At 43.1% G+C, this 19,634-nt stretch overlaps 1 protein-coding gene across 1 annotated transcript in view; it reads right to left on the bottom strand.

Moving 5' to 3' along the window:
• TRIO (trio Rho guanine nucleotide exchange factor) overlaps positions 1-19,634 on the bottom strand; it is a 332,548-nt gene that overhangs the window by 178,906 nt on the left and 134,008 nt on the right. Inside the window, exons 4-8 of the mRNA XM_069492180.1 lie at positions 17,349-17,541; positions 14,004-14,516; positions 12,367-12,489; positions 8,591-8,782; positions 1,346-1,477 (exon numbers count right to left, since the gene is read on the bottom strand). Coding sequence (XP_069348281.1) covers positions 1,346-1,477; positions 8,591-8,782; positions 12,367-12,489; positions 14,004-14,516; positions 17,349-17,541 — 1,153 coding nt within the window. The remainder of the gene's footprint in view (positions 1-1,345; positions 1,478-8,590; positions 8,783-12,366; positions 12,490-14,003; positions 14,517-17,348; positions 17,542-19,634) is intronic.

The following is a 19,634-nucleotide window of genomic DNA, read 5'->3' as shown; positions in this document are numbered from 1 at the left end:
TATGGGACCACTGTCATATATGTCTGTCACTGACCAAAACGTATGACTGCAGTAGCAAATCACATGTCCATTTAATTCACTCATGGGTCAAGAAACCCATGCCCCAAGACATGAGAGTGACAGCTGGCCAATGAAGCACAACAGCAACTGTCAGAATGAAATGCAAATGGCTAATTTCCTCCCCAAAACTTTGACAAGTGTAGATGTGGCTCAGATCAAGATTTAAATACAGCAAGCATTTATTAAACATCTACTCTGTGCCCAGTACTCTGCTAGGTGCTTTGAAACACTTTCTTTGGGAAGCTGCACAACAATCTTTCTCATTTACATAGAACATTATAGCCATAGATGCTTCCTGTTAAGGGGGGAAACCTTGTAAACAAAAAAGCAAGTGCACAGAATCTCTCCCCAGCCCCACTGCGCCTCCAGGACTGTAATCATTATCATAAAGGCAGGTGGTTCCAAGGGTCAGATGAACAAGACACAGGCAAGGGAGGCACTCAACAACCTAGACAACCTGTCTGTAGCTGCCATCATCACTGGCTCCAAGGGCCAGATGAGCAAGGCACAGGCAAAGTGGCACTCGTCAACCTGTCTAAAGTTGTGGTCTTCATGCAGCTACCAGGTAGTAGGGCTGAGAGGCAGCAGAGAGGACATGCAGCCCGCCTGGGCTCACATCCGGCTCCACCAGCCGCTGACCTGCTAGATTTCCGTGCCTCGACTTCTTCATTTGTAACAGCGGGGATAGTAACAGTACTTGCCTCAGAGTTGTTGAGCGTTAAATAAATCATTACATAACGTTGTTACAACAAAGCCTAGCACAGAATAAAGTAGCAGAAAATTAAACAGGAACGCATTCAGTAAATGATGTAATATAGCCCAAATTAACAAAGAAAACCTTACACTTAGATTTTTAGAATAGACAGCAAGTAGCTTCACATACTTACAGAAAAGGTGCACCTTGCAACCTAGACTAACTTTTCTAAAAAGTTCCACTCTGGAAGATTAAATTGACTTAGACTAGACTGAGCAGCACACAAAATACATATTTCTTAAATACATGCAGACAAGGTCGGACTTTCACTTATTTTAGTAGATGAAAATACAAGCACCTTAAAGGAAATCCACAAACATCTTGGGGCCATGGCAAGCTGCCAGCTGCGCGCCACCCTGCATCACTTACTGTCCACACACGCTGGAGTTCAAATGGTAAACAACTAAACTGCAGTTTAACTTGAAATCAATAAGCTTTTTATGGCTAGCCAGACTTCAATTTTTTCAGGCTGTGGTGCTGTGATGTGAAAGGAACGCTGCCTTGCAATTTCAAGTAAAACTGGCCACTTACCTCGGAATAAGCAAGAGTGATGTGTTCGTATATTCCCTGGTGGTGATGGATGGCATCTTCTAGATCCTGCAGCTCCGAGGGAAGGTCTACCTCACCGCAGGCTTTACACCACGAATCCACGTTGCTCATATACTTGGAAGGTTAAAAGAAAAGATTATTTCTATCAATGACAATTTATTTTGAGAAGTGGATATTTTTTAACATGGTTTTGAAAACTAGGGTCGTTGAGGGGGAGCTTCTAAGAATGTAGCAGGGCCTACTCTCCACCTTAAATGGTGTTAATGTGAGTTCTCAAACCTGGTTCCTGGACTCCACCCCCTCAGAGAGTGGGTTCTGGCAGGACGGCAGTGGGGCCGAGGAATATGCATTTAAAACGAATGCCTTGGCTGACTGCTGCCCAGGTCTGGGCACGTCCCTGGAGCAGTAAGATCCCACAGGGTCTGTCTGGGGCATCCGAATGAATCTTCACTTGCTCTCCACCTACCTGCCCAGCAATCCTCAGCCTCAACAGCAGATGCAGCTTGCCTGTGGAGCTGTTTTCCTTACTTCTTTCCTCTGACATTAAAATGCTAATGAAAAAGTCTAAGGTATCTAAAATCATTTACCTAACATTAGGAAGGGCAGCCAGACCATTCTGCTACCCTTTCAAAAGGAAATTAACACTGGAATTGAAAGGAGATCAAGTAAACGGAGCCTAAACTTCTCCACTGTGAATCTCAGGAAAGGTTTAGGGAGGCAGTAGAATCGTACAGGTCTTTCCCAATTTGCCCGTGAACAAGAGAAGTCTGAGCCTCACTGTCAGTCCAGGCTGCTGTCTTCTCCACCGCCACCCAGATCTGCAGGATTTATCAATAGCTGATCAATCACTGCCAAATTTCCTCGGGAGATCCTATCGGAATCCATCACAGTTAAGTGTCAAAGGCAAGTGCAGAAAGCCCAATTTAAAAAGCTAATTGAATTAGGCCAAACAGACATCAACAGATTTCCCTGGGTTTTAACCTCTTTTACTCCAGTTCCTTGCGTGTCTTTATACTTAGCAGGGAGTGCAGAGGATGGGTATTTAAAATGTAGTAACTGCCCAGAAAGGAAATGCACTATAATTCTCCTAAAATATAATGAGAATAACCTCCCAGTTACTTATGGTATTTTTAGGACCCTAAAATAGACAAGTCACCCGAATGATAATTGTTGGCTGGGTGAGGTGGCTTACACCTATAATCCTAGCACTCTGGGAGGCCAAGGCGGGAGGATATCTTGAGCTCAGGAGTCCGAGATCAGCCTGAGCAAGAGTGAGACCCCATCTCTACTAAAAACAGAAAAAATTAGTTGGGCGTGGTGGCACATGCCTGTAGTCCCAGCTACTCGGGAGGCTGAGGCAGGAGGATCGCTTGAGCCCAAGAGTTTCAGGTTGCTGTGAGCTAGGCTTATGCCCTGGCACTCTAGCCCAGGTGACAGTGAGACTCTGTCTCAAAAAAAGTATTACTAATGATAATTGTTTATGAAAATTCCTTTATTATTAATGTATTTATTAGCTCAGAAAAAATATCTGTATGAAAATCTTAGGGCTTGAAACCAATTCATATGACATTAAGTGTCACCTGATAGGTGGTTCTAAGTATTTCTTGGGTGGAGTGTTTTATAAATGTCAATTAGGTTAGGTTTGATGATTCTAAGCATTTTTAAACTCTACTTCACTCCATCTTCTTCCATTGTTGCTTTTAATACCAATTATTAAATTATTATAAGCCTTTTTCAAATACAAATTGATTCAGTTTAACTATCATCAATAAATCATCAGGTCCAAGTGAGCAATTAATTGCTCCACTGCAAAACATTCAAACAAAGAGTTACAACATATTTTTAAGAAAAGATCAAAATGCTTCTGACAGAACAAGATGAAAACAAATTTTAGTTACGTTTCACAATTTAATGAGAAGTGTCAGACTAATATATTTCTGTATCAGAATCACCATTAAAATATATTCAATTCCAATTTTTAAAGCAAGTAATAAAGAAAAAACGTTCAAGAAGCTTTATATATTCCCATAATTAGAAGTAACTTATAATTTCTTAAAGTATCCTGAGAGGGCATTAATTATACTTATCTGAAAAAGTACAGCCAGGTTCTAAATACCTAGGGAAGGACGGTTTGTCACATGGAAATCTTGTAGAAAAGGGATTCTTTTTCTGGGTTAACACAGTCCAATGAGAGAAATAGTCCTGGGCATGGTTTAACAGGGAGTTCTGCACAAGCATCATTTTTCTGTCCTTTATTTCTAAGTCAGCAACCCTGGACTTCAAAGGGCAACTTCTAGGCCTTGGCTGCTTTCTGGAAGGCTGAACACCCAAAGGGTCTGAACCCAATGCCACCTGCAGAGCGATTCCCATTTAGAGATCCAAGGAAGAGGGTGCTAACAGTTATTTCACAAATAAAAGCATCCAGAGGTCAAGTTTAGTGTCAAAATGCAACAGGTCCCCATATAAAAGAACCTCCTTAAGACTTTTAATTTGATAATGAACACTGTGAATGAGGGTGGGGGCTGGTATGTTGGTTCCCAAACTTACCTGACCACTCTACCATACATCACTCCCCTACACACATACACACACACCTACTACCACCTTGAGAAACCCAGGTGGGGATGGCAACACCTGGGGACTATGTCCAGCACAGAGGCTAACACTTAGGAGACAGTGACAGAAGGTGGCTCTGCAGTCTAACGAGGCCAGAGCAGCCAGCCCAGGATCTGATGCTGTAAGTGCTCAGTGGATCAAAATACGTGAACATACAGCACCTGGCAGGCTGGGGGCAAAGACAGGACAGCACAGGAGCATTAGGCGCTGCTCCATGAATTCAGATCAGGAGTCTGCTTCAGGACTAGGGATTTGGATACTGAGCAGAATGGTGAATTTTTTAAAGTATTACTGAATGGAAGAAGATGAAAGAAGTCTGGGCCAGCCAGTTTGCAAACTAGAGGCAAGCAGATGAGGGAAGAGTGATATATATAGCCTTAAGAGAAGAACTTGAATAATTAATTAGCACTTTCCCTTAAGCATTTATTCCACAACTCTCTATCTGCTGAGAGGGGCCCCCAACCTGGCTCCCACCATCCAGAGTAAGTGGGGGTCCTCCCGGCTCGTGAACTTTAGTCCCACCCATCTCTCGCCCCACTGCCTCCGGATGTAGCCTCAGCTGAGCACAGGTGCTTAGCCCGAGTTAGGAGACCAAGGGACTGAAACTTCCTAGAATGAGCACTTTCATCTATAAGTCATGTTTACAGTGAATGTTACTTCTAAAATTGTTATGGAAAGTGAAATTTTTTAAGAATATTAATGGCAGTGCTAGTCTGTTACTAAGAACTGACTTAGTCATAGACCTCAACTCAAGTTCCAGCTTTAGGAACATGGGCAAATCGCTCCCAAAAAGGATCATCAGGACAATAATACCACCAGCCCCATCTACCATATTGGGCTGATTTAGGATGAAATGAGATTTCCTGTTAAATAGCTCTGCAAATGTTAAGGAACTCTACAAATACTAGTTGTCACTTTATTTTGGGCTCTTATCAAAGTGTAGCAGCCATTACAGTCATAGACAACACAAGGTGACCAGATTTATGCTTCGCTCTGAAGGTGAGCCTCTACCAGCACAGACAGGCTGCCCCACAGTGACGGAAACACGGACCTGCACCAGTGCAGCAGCTCTGGCCACATGCTGCTCCTGAGCACGTGCACTGTGGATACTATGAGTAAGCAACCGAATTTTAATTCAACTCCATTTTAAAAATTATTTTATCTTATCAGTTAATTTGATGTAACTTTAAGTAGCTTCAATAGCCACATTTGGTGACTGGCTACCACACTGGGCCGTGCAGGGAGGTCACAGAAAAAGGAGATTTTAAGGTGTGGCAAAATCAAGTCACTTTAATTGTTTTATAAAAATGTGATTCTAATAAAATTTGCCGTGGAAGCTTCTTACTATAAAGGGACTGTCCTGTGGACATAACACATGACCAAGAAAAGTGGAGACTGGAGTCCCTAAACAATCTCTACTGGTAAATTCACCAACATGCAGTTGTGCGTCCCACATTCGCAAACTGATGCTCTGATCCCACCGTCGCTGGAGAAGAGGACAGGAGACAGGAGGGCAGAGACAGCTCTGCAAGGCACAACATCTGTGAGGCGTCATTCTCATCTAGCATTAACTTCCAGACTGATGCTTATAAAGCCGTAAGCAAATACCAACACCAGAACACCCAGGGCGACAGGGCCGGGCCGCTGAGCCGAGAGCGTGATCCCCACAGAGAAGGCTGCCCCTTCAGGGAGGCCACTCACCGTGGGGTCACCTATCTGTATCCTGTGTCCCCCCGCAACCAGACTTAAATTCCTCATAAAAACACTGGGTGGGGTGTAAGGAGGTGGCTAAGATGGAAACCTAACTTAAGACATTCAGGTTTCTGGTCTTTTCCAGACTGAGTTATGAAAACAACTTCAGCATAACTAGAAGGCAAAGGATTTAAAAAGGCGGAACAACGTTGACCTCTTCCTGGGATGGGTCTCAGGGAAAAGAAACTACGTTAGTAGATGTGAACTTCGTCCACGCATCAGCATTTCAAAGATCTTACTTTTGTTCAGTGAGGGGGAAGAGACACAATACATTTTTACTTGCCAGTAAGGAAACCCTTTTTGAAGACGTCCTAATGTCCCATCCGCACAGTCCAGCCGTCTCTGTGCAGGCCTCGTGGCTTCAAGGCCCAGAACACACGCTGGGCCCCCTCTTCATTAGGCTCCTCTGCCCTAAGCTTGTACTTGGCTTTTCCTCTCTGTTCAATAATGTATTCATCTAGTGTAGTTTCCTTCAAACCCATAAATCACACCCACTCATTTTACCCAAATGAGAACACCTGAGGCTTTTTCAACTTTGCTGCATGTTTGAAATTTTTGATAAAACATGAGGGAAGGGGATAAATGCCCCATGGCACCCACATTTCTAGATTATTTTCCAGCAGGTCAGAACAGCAATTAATCTCCTGGATTTATTTACAATTCTGAATCCCACCCTGTTCGTGAGAGATTTTCTCTTCGTGCTATGCACCAGCTATCTGCATTCACCCAAGCAGCTTGTCTTGCTTCAGACTTATTCACATTATCTTAACGTCAAATGATCAAGTATGTTGCCACTTCGTACAATAAGGATCAGAGGTGGCCACAGGGTCATGAAGACTGTTCTATTTTATGCTGAAGGAAGTTCCTGTTATTTTAAAAAATTTTGTTTGTGTGTGGGCTTTTGTCTATCTTTTATCATAAAATTATTAATAGTTAAATGCATGAGGTTAGAAAGTAGAAAAATCCTTACCATTGAAACCTGAAAGTCCCCACTCACAGCTTTTACAGGATGCTAAGGAGACTTTTTTCTCTTTATATTACACTCAGTTTCCTCTCTTGCTGTACACTTAAAGGCTTCTGGAGTTGAGATCATTGCTAATTAGTGTTTTGTGCAACACTCAGACTGCCTTGCCAAAACCCTAGGCAAGCTGGAGCCCCCATCTTACCTTCACTGACTTCTTCACTCCAACAGAGACTGTTTCTAATATAAGAGATACTATTTCCTTCTTTAGATGTGTCAGTGCAAATCTCTATGAATCTGGTGTTCCCCCAAAATTAACCCTGAGAAAGTTATATCAATATTTTGCCTTTTAAATTAAGCATCTCTTACCCATATATACATCTTCCTAGCGGCTCAAAGTACTTGTGCTTTTTCTCCACATCTTAAAAGATATTCTGCTATGCAGTACACCTTCTGCAAATAGCGTGAGGCATGTGTAAATCGCTTGCATTCTGCCCTTTCAGAGTGTGTTTGTTTAAACAGGTTAGCTTGAGTGGAGGTGCGTGGAGTGTTGGGGCATACATTCCCCATTACCTCTTTTTCTTTTCTATTAGAACTTTTTTTTATCAATCTGGCAGACCAGATTTGACACATCAGAAGCAGTTAACACACCCCTACTCTAGAAAAACTGAGTCTATGTCCTCCAGTTACAAGATTGATCTGTATTGTTTTTTAAAATTATTATGGGTACATAATAGCTGTACATCTTTCTAGGGTACATGTGATGTTCTGATACAGCGTACAATATGAATTAATAAAATTAGGATAATTAGGGTATCCATCACCTCGGGCATTTAACATTTCTTTGTGTTAGGAACATTCCATTTCTACTCTTAAAGTATATCCTAACTTACTGTCGATTATAGTCACTTTGTTGTGCTATCAAATATTGTTCACTCTATCTACCCAATGCCTCGCCTCTTAAGAAATTTTAAAAGCGTACATCAGCAAATGAAGCCAAAGTCAAGTCAGAATCCACGTATATAATTTCATAATGTGAAAGACACTGTAAACTGCCTACCAAAAGCCATTTTTCCGTCCTTGCACTTGCTGGCAGAAACTCCCTAAGGAGGCTCAAAACTAGACCTGCCCTTTCCCCCACCCTTGCACAGCAGGGCATGAGCGTGAACCCCAATCCTGGCCAATGGGACTGAGGAGAAGTGTGCTGGGAGTGGTGGAGCCTTCTGGAACAGTGTTTCCACTATAAAGTGACAGGTGGAGACAGCTACTGCCAGCCCTGCCTCCCCTCCCTGCCCAGGGTGGACACTTCCGCTGAGGAGCTGCCGCTTGGAGCTGGGGCCTACACCTTGTGACCGTGAGGATACGGCCAGGAAAACCTGAGAGAAGCAGACACCGGCCCAACACCTGTGCAGCTGGAAGTGCCCACACCTTGCAACTTCTCCTTTTGTGATGTTCAAACTACCGGTAGGCATTGTTACTTGCTGCCAAAGCACCGTAATTGGAATAAAAAGGTAACGAGCAGGAAGAGGAAAGGAGGAGAGGGAGGAGGAGAAACAGAACAGCAGCTACCACTTATGAGTACTTACTATATACCAGGCACTGCGTAGGGCACCTAACATAATTTACCACATTTATGTGATAAAGCAATCCACCCAAGCATATACTTTCATTTCTACTTTACAAATGAGAAAACTAAAGACAGAAAGGTTAAATAACTTGCCCAGGGTTACACAGCAAGGACTAAGAAAACTGGAATTTAAACTCAGGGCTGAGTGACTTCAGAGCTCTCCGTATGTGCTACAGTCCTCCAAGGGTTTGGTGCACTCGTCAAGAGTACTGGAGGAGAACACATTCTGGTAACGTTACCACCTCGTGGGCTGGGGGCTGGAGGCACTGACCTTCTCAGCCTTCTGGTGGAAAATGGAGGACATGTCCAGCAAGGTGCTCCGTTCGTCCAGGGCTGCGGCGAACGCCTTCCACTCCTGCTCCAGCTGATTGGCGATCTGCTTGATCTGTTGCGAGGCATAGTGGCCAGATTCCACCAAGCGATTCGCCACAGACATGATGCGGTTTATGTTCACGTACACGTTCTGCAAAGGGCAGGACGAGAGGGCTCCTCAGGGAAAGGCAAGCAAGAGTGGCTCCCTTCTCAGAACCCCAGACAGCACTTGCTGAAACACAGCCCACCACAATTTATCGTATTTTTAACAGGAGGATCACCTGGTATATAATATTTCACATATTTTCTCTCTCGGCTTCCATAAACTCAAAGTATTGGTTTCAATTTCTAGTCTTAAAACTGTAAAATTACAAATCAACTAGCCAAACGGCATAATTGGGAAGCACAAAGCAATCAAGTACACAAGTGGGTGCACACAAATACACTATTACTCACTCCTTGGCTTCCAGCACCGAGAAGGGTCCAGATGGCAGGCCTCCTGACAAGCAGTCACGCAGAACCGAAGGAACCTAACGTTTCAGTTTTTAACTAGAACCCAGAAACTAAAAAATATGTACTTAGCAACCAAAGGCTATTTGTGTGAAAACAAGCTCTCTTTTCCACAGAAGCCCAAGTCATCTTTTGGTGCCAGCAGAAAATATTCTGTAAATGGATTCACTTTCTCCCAGGAATATGAATTGAGGTAGAAACACAATAATGCTACGTTCAAATTTTAAATAAAGCTTTTCTACTCTGTCGAAATTCCTATCTTCAAGCCCACCAGTTTACTGCAAAAAATAAGGATGCACAGCTTTAAAAAAAAAATCCATTCCTTTTTGCAAAACAAGTTCCCACTATGGAGCTTCCCTTTCCACCTCCGATCTTTTGGTTCAGTATCACACAGGGAGGAGGGGGGCTGCAAACCTTCAACAAATCCCAAGTTGTTATACTTCACGTATTTATTATTTTTGTGACACTGTCACCCACTGCTGCTCTGTAGGTCCCCCAATCTGACTAACCAATCTGCCAAGGTCCTCTACATTGTCCCCCTCTCTGCCTTCCCTTCCCTTCTGAGCCAACCTCCAGCTCCCTTGCACACGGCCCCCTGCGACAGCCTTCTCGCAGACCCCTGGGTGCCTGCAGTCCGTTCTTTCGTACCTTCTTTTATTGATCCTTATCCTCTATCTCTGATCCAAACCAGAACTCGGTGGAGTCACCCCCGTCTGGGATTACAGAGCCACAGGACTCCAGCCTCAGAGTTACTCTTCTGAGCTGCATTTGCAGGCTGGATCAGCTAACAGCCATCGCGTGAGTCAAGTAGCAAGAAAAGGCTGTGACACTCAGGCCACGCTCAGTGGGGATAATCTCCCTGGCTTGAGTGGCTCCAGCTGCCATCCTTCAAGTTAAAATGAAGGCCTTCCGTTCTCACATTCATTCTTTCTCTCTGTCTCTCCTCCCTAGTAAAGTGATAGGTGACCAGATTTACCAATTTTGTCTTCTCCATATCCTTAAGGAGAAAAAGCCAATCCATAAGGTCTGTTAGGAAGAGCACAAGAAGATGCTCTTTGTTAGGATCTGAAGGACCATCCCTTTGGATGGCTCCATTGCAGGTACCACTGATCCTACTCATTCATACTTGTTAGTTTCCTGTGTTACTTTTATATCTCAAAGAGACTGTACCAGTCTGTGTACTATACTTTTCCCATCTCTCCATCACTTAACAACATATGTAATCATGCGTGCTGGCACACAGCCTAAATATGTAATCTGTACACACATACGGCAAGGTGCAATTCCCGCACTTCAAAGTACCTACACCTGGATTCCTATCATCACAGGTCTCATAAACATGTTACAGCAGAAGGAGCACAGTGCTGGTATCCCTTAATATACTTCAAAGACTGTTAACTTTGCATATTGGTATTCAGTAGTTTTACTTTGTCAAAAAATTATCCAAAACATTGTAGACAGCAGGAGGAGGGGCTGACAGTTAACAGCCCTTGTTCTGCAGGTAAACGCCATGATGGATACACAAGTGCTTAGCACGGGGGCAAGACAGTGCAGAAAGCTCCCCGGTCGTCATCACGAGTGAGGTACTGAGCTACCACATTAATTTTAACTAAAATTTTAACTTAGAAAAGCAATAAAAGTGTATTGTAGAAAATAAGAAAATATACTTAAACCTAAAAAAAATAGACATAATCCATACCTTTAAGTTTCTTACCTGCGTTAACTGTATTTTGAATTATATTGATAACATCACTGGTAGTAATTAGCATTTATTGAGTCCTTCCTATGTGTCAAGCTCTATGTTTAGTGTTTTGAATATACAGAGAAAATAAAATAATGTAATACCATGGAAGGTAGCTATTATCCCCACTTTACAAATTAGGAAACTGAGGCTCAAGGAGATTAAACAGCTTGCCCAAGGTCACACGGTAAATGGAAGAGTCAATTAAAAACCTCTCAATCCATCCACTTTCCTGTCTTCCACATTATTCTCCTGTTCTCTTGATTCTTAAATCTGCCACTAATAATACTAAGGAGGAGGGGAAGAGAGAATATATTTTTCTATTCATTTCTAGACTATATTTTAGTATTTCTAGTGGATTGAAGGTGTCTTTTCTCATTAGTTGAAATTTCAGAAGATTTTGAAAAATTTATAACTTTTTAGAAAGAAATTTTTGTCTATGCCCACATGATTTAAACCAGAATTCTCTCACCTCCAACTCTAGAGGAGATATAAAACTTTTTGATGGCATTACAAAAATTTATATTGCTAAATCTTTTCTTTGAAATGACCTAAATTATAGCACCTAGTTGACCAAACTTTAATTAAATGGCACCTTACTGAATTAATTTAAACAAGATCCTGTCTTCATATTGCATTAGTGCTCTGTGACAAATGTTCCAAGGTTTAAGAGTGGTTAATTCTCATAAGGTTGGCTTAAAGTCCAAGCCAAAACTTCTTGTCCCTGAAGAGGAGATTTCTAGAAGCTTAACAGTCAACAGAAGTACATATCCTACAGAAACATAAGTTTTATTCTGGTTACATTACTATAAAATTGTAACAAAAGTGCTATGCAGAATTCTGCTTTTTCATTTGTTTTTGGTTTTTTGCGATGTAGTCCTACAGTGACCCCTATGTGGCCTCCAGGATTCTGAAGGAGTCACAACAGCCCAAGGGTGTAATATAAAATGCAACGACCTCAGAGAGCCATGGGACTCCAGCAAGCCTGAAGGCCACACCTCAGAGCTCCAGTTCAACTTGCAAGGACATCTCCTGTTTTAGGAGAAGTGGAGCGCGCCCTCGAGGTATGCAGCGGGCTGGCTTCTTTCATCCTCAGGAACAGCGGCCAGCCCGGACAGCGGCTGGTCAGAGACTCACTGTGCCTCAGGGAAGCTTTTCTGGAGCCCCCATGGGCTCCTCTGAAGCAGAGCACGGGAGCTGGCATCAAAAGCGTCTATGTGAACTAGCCAAGTAACTGGTTCAAGTCTGACTGGTTGGTTGGTTTGCTTGCATTCATTTTTGTTTGTTTAAAATTTAAAACAGGATACCTAGACACTCTAACACTAGAGAATTCCTACATGTGGACGTTAGCTGCTACAATCAAAACAGCCACTCTGAAGGCCCCATACTGCCTCCTCCCGGTGTGCCAGCACAGGGTCTGCTGAAAACCCCTCCACGGCCAAACACTTTCATACGCCGGGGCCGTGTGTTCCGACGGGCCTTACCATACAGTTCATGGCAAAGTGATTGTGCTGCGTCTGAAGCTCCATTGCATGAGGGTGGCTGGTCCCAATCTCTGTGTAGCTGTTTAAAAACAGGCCTTTGTTGTGTGTGATCCAGTCAAACATCTACCGGAAGGAAAAAGATAACCTAGAATCACTCCAGAAAGAGAAAAGGCTGACACAGGCCCACGGATGGGGCTGAACCAAAGAAAGGACTTCCTTCCTCCGACAACTTTTCAGGCGTTTGGACTCGGAAGAGTCTTTACTTCTAAGAACAAGTCAGCAGTTCTGAACTTGCAGAATCTACCAGAAAACCTTACCTAACGTGTTCCTCCAACAGAGGAATCCAGAGGCACATAAGTAAAGAGAGGTAGTCAAATCATGCAGGCTAATTAAAAACTCTGATCTGATTCAGCCCAGCCTCCCTTCCAGGCTAAACTGCTTTATTTGCCACATCACCCTTGCATTCAAGACCTGGTAGGTAAAATTAGGGACTCATAGGACTCTGGAAGGGTTTTGCTGGGTCCACAGATTACTGACAGCAATCCCAATGACTAAAAGATCACACTCTTTAATACAAGAAGTATACAGAAACCTGTGCAAATGCAAACAATAAAATTCCACTGTAAAAATAAAAAGGACTTGGGAAAAAACTTAACAGTGACATCTCGAAGTTCAATATAGATGCTACTTCAACAAGGAAGTCAATTAAGACGCTCTCGAGGAAAACACTTAAGAAAATAGAAATGACTATCAATTAGCATTGCTATCATGACTTGAGCCAGAATCCCAGAGACAGTAATCTGTTTTTCTAGTAATTGGAAGATTTTCTAGTGTCTTTGACAAGGCACAATAGTACGTTGACAGATGGTAAAAGCTTACCAAATAAAAACACTGGATTGTCACCTTTCAAAAGGTCCTTTTAGATCAAAGATTTCTAATGCAGTCTTTTAGTTTACAAAATATTCTCCTGTCCATGTAAAATAAAATTCAATGAGCTCCAAGAAAAAAGTGATTACTTCACCCATGTTCATGGCTTACAACACATACCTATAAATAAGTGTCCTGTTTTCACACTGCTAAGATTGAATTAGCCAGTAATTGACAAGAATTCACTTTGACCAGCTGGTCTGTCTGGTGCACAAGAATAAAACATGAGACCACAGGTAATTACTGCCTGTATTCTCCAGAAACTATTACTTTTAACATTACTCACTTTTTATTTTAAAACCATACTCACTAATAGATCAGAATGGTGTTCTGTCACTGGCTTTGTATGAGTGAAAGAGCAGGTATTAGCAAAACACATACACAATTGTTGCTTTCAGTAACACAACACTATGAAATTTTCACTCTTTTAAGTGAAACTATCATTCTTGTCTATCTTACAGGCATTCTAGACCAAATCATCAGTAATTTTAACTCAAAATTTCTAAAGTGGCATGAGTAAAACTGGAAAATAGGTTTAAATGTCATCTCTGAACAGACCCTCCTGGTTTATAGCAAACGTGGTGAGTATATGCTTTGCATTCTCCCCCTTTTCTCCTTCCTGTCACCTGACCCCATCGGCCCTGGCTGCCTAGACCCAGTGATCCCGAAACTCCCCTATCCCACACGCACAGACTCATCTCCCCTCTCACCTTCTCAGCATCCTGTTCAAACAGCCTCAGCTGAAAGCACTGGTCCAGCTTCAGCTTCCTCACGTGCCACATCTGGTGCAGGTGCTGCCGTGTCGAGTGCAGCCTGTCCAGCATGGTGGACACCTTGGGCAAGAGGTTCTGCAGGTCCGCATTGCCTGACCCCGAGTTCTTTTTGGGAAAGCTATCACTGCTCTGAATCCTCTGAAGCAGCTTCTGTCCCTCCAAATCCAAGTCCTCGATGGGGGCCTTGATCACCTTCTTCTTCAGCTGCGAGTGTTCCTCGATCATATTCCGAGCCCCCTCCAAATCCTGAGGCAACTCCTTCTTAGCTAGGATGTCCTGAAGTTCCTCCAGCCGAGACAGCATGTGCGTTGCATTGCTAATGTAGTCTTCAAAAGCAACTCTGATTTCAATCCATTCTTCGTGGTTGTATTCCAGGCAGCCATCAAACTCGGGAGTTAGCTGAGAAGGATCAACTACTTTGGTAAGGCCTTCTAAAGAGACCATATTTGTCTTAAGGGAAAAAAAATCACGTATGAGAAGATGAACCAATTTTATATAGTCTTAACATAATGCAACGGGCAATGCTTAGTCACAGGTGTTCAAAGTTAAAGTAATCTATTCATAGAAAACGTAACATACCTCGTTCTGGCCCCATAAAAATAAATATGGATGAAAGAAGCATTATCAGTAGAAAGAAAGATAAATCCATGAGAGCAACACATATGCTAGTTGGAATACCTAAAATTATAGAATCATGTGTATTTCATGAGAACTAAAGAAATGAGATCTCTTTCCAAGAACGTGGAGATTAACCCACTATCTTAGGCACATTAAACCAGGAAATATGTTAAATTGCAAGTCCAGAGCAGATAATTCAAAAATTTTATTTTCATCAATGAGTTCTTCTACCTACCCGTTCTCATCCCTGCCTTTCTATCTCCTCATTCCCAGCAGAAAACTCTGTAGAGGCTCCCTATTTTCTGCTATCACATTAATGGCTTGCTCACGGGCGTGCGTGTGGGCTGCTTACTAAATGATGAATGCTGCTCTGACCAGACCACCCTTATCATTCATCTTCCCTGCCTCACTTCCCACCAAGCAACACATGACAGGATACAAATGACTTTTTAACAATTTAGAAAATATCCAAGGGTTAGCAAGAAAGCTGGCAGAGGCTCACGTCACAGAGCTAAAGACACAGGGAACATTTCATTCACTGTAATAATCCGCTGCAATTCTGAGCAGTCTGGGTGTTGTACGTAATTGGCACTACCTTCCAATTTAACAGTGACGACGCTTTAGTCAATTACAGTCTAAGGAAGAATTCTTAACCTCACCCAGAATGTGAAGCAGATTAATATTAGTATTATGCCTCAAGGACAGCATGGGGGGAGGGTGATTAAATGACAAGACAAAGGTAAAGGAACAAGAGCTGTGGCCTAGAACCAAAAGATAAAACAGAGCAGGGCTGGTTTGCATGCTGGTTGGCATAAGAAACAGCAAAAGGCAGCACAGCTAGAAAGAGCTACAAAGAGGGCTCTCCTTGATCCAGCACTTTGGCTTACAATGTTACTGTAGGCCCATTCCTGTCTCATTTGCTGGACTTTTAATAACCTCTGTGGAGGCAATCGCTTTCAGAGAGAGGCTGGTAACAAGGAAGACGACAAGTTTAGTAGAAAAGACTGGTATAGGTACTTTAAAAGCCCAGAGGAAGACATCAAAATTAGACTGGCAAAAAGCTGCATGAACTATATCGCCAAATAATTATTTTTACTTAAAATGTGTGTGCATATGTATGTACGTGTATGATTTTTTTTTTTAAAGACAGGGTCTCAGCTCTGTCGCCCAGGCTGAAGTGCAGGGGCATAATCATAGCTCACTGCAGCCTTGAACTCCTGGGCTCAAGTGACCCTCCCACCTTGGCCTCCTGAGTAGCTAGCACTATAGGCATGTGCCACCACGTTTGGCTAATTTTTTTTATTTTTTTGTAGAGATGGGGGTCTCGCTATGGTGCCCAGGCTGGAGTACCATGGTACAATCATAGACCACTATAACCTCAAACTCCTGGCCTCAAGTGACCCTCCCACCTTGGCCTCCCAAAGCACTAGGATTACAGGCAAGAGCCACTGCACTCAGCCAAACTTATATAATTAAATACAACACACTTTAAATCCTGCATCAAGAAAATAAGTAAGACCTAATAAATTGTTCTCCAAAATTACTTCTTATTGTGGCCTACTGGTTTCATTTTTCACCTAAACCTCCCGAGTATGGTCTCAAATTCAAATTAAAACTAAATTCAGATTTCAGATAGAAAAATCAGTATTGTGGAAAGAGACTTAAAAATTTAAGTAATACACATGTGAAAATACTTTGAAAAGTATAGCACATAACCTAAAGATTAAGTATTAATATTGTCTCATGTGTTTAACATTATCATTGCAATTTGCCTTGAAATATATGAACACATTCACTGAAACCTAATGTTTGGGCAGAGTTGCCAGAAGAAGCAATTTATTCAACCAAAAATTATTATAATTTATTATTACAAAATTAAAATTATTTTCCAATTTTATTCCAAAATGGGGGCATGAGTCAAGTTTCAAGCTGGCAGGAATACTTTCTTCCCATAACCATCTCATTCAACTAACTGCATCAAAAGCCTTGTCAGAACCTTGGCAGCTGAAGGAGAGGAGGTTATGGTGGAAAGGAGAATCAGTTAGCAGACTGAGGTTTGTTTTATACCACTGTCTGAAAGACAGCTATCTTCTGTGCCTAACTGAATTCAGGACTCTGCACAGTTTTTAATGGAATATTTCCATTTTCACAAATGACAAGCCTAATACATGAAACAAATGACAGGCCATTCTCTCCATTATCCGTGACAGGATGAAACTCGGGCATCTCTGTATTTTTCCCTCAGGAACTCTGAAGTTGGGCGCTTCTCCTAACATTCCCCATCTCCGAGACTAAGGCAACGATAATGGCTGTGCAGCTGTGCAAAGCCACTTGTGCTGAGTGGCAAAAGCTACTTTATCAAGTGAAGTACAAGGGAACAGGCTTCTCTTTCTCAGGTAAATGCCTCACACCTCAGCAGCCCATCACCCAAATCCAAGAGAACTGAAACCTAACACCCCCTTGGGTAAAACCATCCACTCAGAATGCAACTTTGTTATGTTTTATGCAATAACTAATTTTACATATCATGTGTATGCTAAGATATGCAGTTCTTGTTTAGTATGTGGTTTTACAAATCTATTATCAGCCTGAGGGGTGAGAAAGTCATCTTTTAATAAACCACACCAATTGGTTCAGTGGGTCTGGCTACCCCGGGGAAGTTACCTCAAATTCAAATTTAGAACTGCCAAAATTAGTCCTCTGTTTCTGCCAGAAGTTGTCTGGCTTGATGATCAGAGCCACGTGGATGCAGCAGGGGAAGGACTCCTGCAGGATCTTCAGCAGGGGCTTGATGGAGTCCCACTTGGACCCGCGCATGTCCACGATCACCGTGAAGCCTCGCTTGCAGACCTCCTCGCTGCAGGGAAAGAAAACACAGGCTGACGTGGGCTGCAACTGCAGCACATGCAACTCCTGCCACTTTGGGCAGAGTCCCACCAGGTGCCGCAGCCTCTGCTTCCTGCATCTTGCCTGATGTGACCAGAAAGAGCTGCCCTCTCACCTGTGGAGCTCAGCTCTGTCTCACCCCTCTCTGTACCATAAAAGAAAGGAACTGGACTCTATGTGCATTGAGGAACAGTGACACACTGAAAGAGGGTTCAACTTCAAAAATCTTCACCATTTTTATTTTGTATTTATGGGTTTGCATCCTGTCTTCTCTTCAGAAGACAACAACGCCCATCCAGCCCATTCCTCTCACCTCTGTGTACTGGCCGATCACACACACTCATCCAGTAACTCCAACGGGCAAAGGGAGCACAAAGCGGCACAAAACCCTGACAGTGAACAGAGCCCAGGCCGGGGACAGACCCGACATCTGTGAACAGCAGTTACCGCTGGACTCCCAGAATCACAGGCACTGAAAATGACCCCCCACCAGAGTGACTCCAATGGTGAGAGCTTTCTAGCGTCCCTTTTTCCCCCTTTACCCTCTCCCTGGCCCTTAAGGTATCTCAGCAGTTCTCCAAGTACAGTTCACCAGCCCTGGGAGTTCCAGGCACCCTTCTGGTGGGCTCTGTGGTATCCAGTTTCATAGTAGTATTGGGACTTTATCCGCCTTTTCCCCTGGTTGCACTGATGGTGTGAAAGCAACAGTGGGTAGCACTGCTGGGCTTTGGCATGAATCAAGGTAGTGCTAGGAGCCACTGTGTTCTTCCTGTCCACATTCTTACAGTTAAAAAAAAAAAAGCCAGCTTCAAATTTTATTAAGTCTTAACTCCTGACTATGTGGGAAATACACATAATGCAAGTCAGCATCTGCAACAAAGAGTGAACAAGGGGCAAGATGCCCTTAAACACAGGTTAAAATAACACCTAGTCTCACCAGGTTATAACCAGTGATACATACAGAAGCTCCTGTACTGGCTTCCCAGTGGCCCTACAGCGAAGCAACACTGCAATGCTCACTGTTGCACAGTGGACCCCAACAGTCTGTGCTGCCTACTGATGCCAGCACCAGACAGTAACCAGGTAACGCCTGCCTGCACGGTCTTTGGAAATACACCTAGGACTTTACGTGTACTCAACGAGAATGTGAGGTTTTCCCCAAACAGGAATGTGCTGCCAGGATGGGAAAGACATCTGACTTTCTTCTGCCTTGGGAATCACCCTGAAAAACTAGTCTAAATTAAAAACTCAGAAAGCTAATTGTTATCACTAAGTAATGTTAAAAAACAAAAAATTAATTCAACATTAAAACCAACTTCATGCTCTCTCTTGCACAGGATCGCTCCCCTACCCTTCCCTGCCACACTCACTCACACTCACTCACACACTCTGCCCTCTTCCTTATCTTGACTCATACCAACAGAGTAATAGCATTCCAAGTCTTAAAGAGGTAAAGTGCAGACGACAATCAGCATAAGAGACTGCATCACATAAACATCTGGGGCCGCAGAAACCAAGCAGAAGGAGGCTCACGGTCAGAGATGCAAGGTGTTCAAAGCCGTGATGAAAAGACAGACTAATCCAGCAGCCCAATGTATCACCCAGATGTTAAAAACTGCTCAGGAATGATGTGATTAACATCTGATAACTGACTACCCTCATATGAACAGGCACTGAAACTGAGTTCAAACACTCATCCTGCTGTCACTTCTGCTCCCCATCCCAAGCCATCGTGGGTTACTATCCAGGTAACATCACAGGCAGAAATGTCATTTGTTTTCAGCCTCCTTCACAAAACCTAGAAGCAAACAGGACTCCCAGAAATGTCTCCCAAGGCACAGAAATTAAGCATTCTGGATCTCACTGGGCTCGAATGGGACTTGTAATCCTACACAATTCTATTCCTTAAAGACTCCAGGGCTCCAGAAGTACTGGGGAGAGCACAGCCTAAGCAGGAAGAGACAGGTGCCGGGATGCCAAGCGCTCTGCAGAGGAAGCCTGCGGCCCTGCGAGGCATTCCACTCCAGATTCACATATTCTGCTCCCATACGCCAAAGACAGGAG

Source organism: Eulemur rufifrons, chromosome 17 (genome assembly GCF_041146395.1).
Source record: "Eulemur rufifrons isolate Redbay chromosome 17, OSU_ERuf_1, whole genome shotgun sequence".
In the NCBI taxonomy this organism is placed as follows: domain Eukaryota; kingdom Metazoa; phylum Chordata; class Mammalia; order Primates; family Lemuridae; genus Eulemur; species Eulemur rufifrons.
This window is presented reverse-complemented; position numbering and strand designations above follow the sequence as displayed.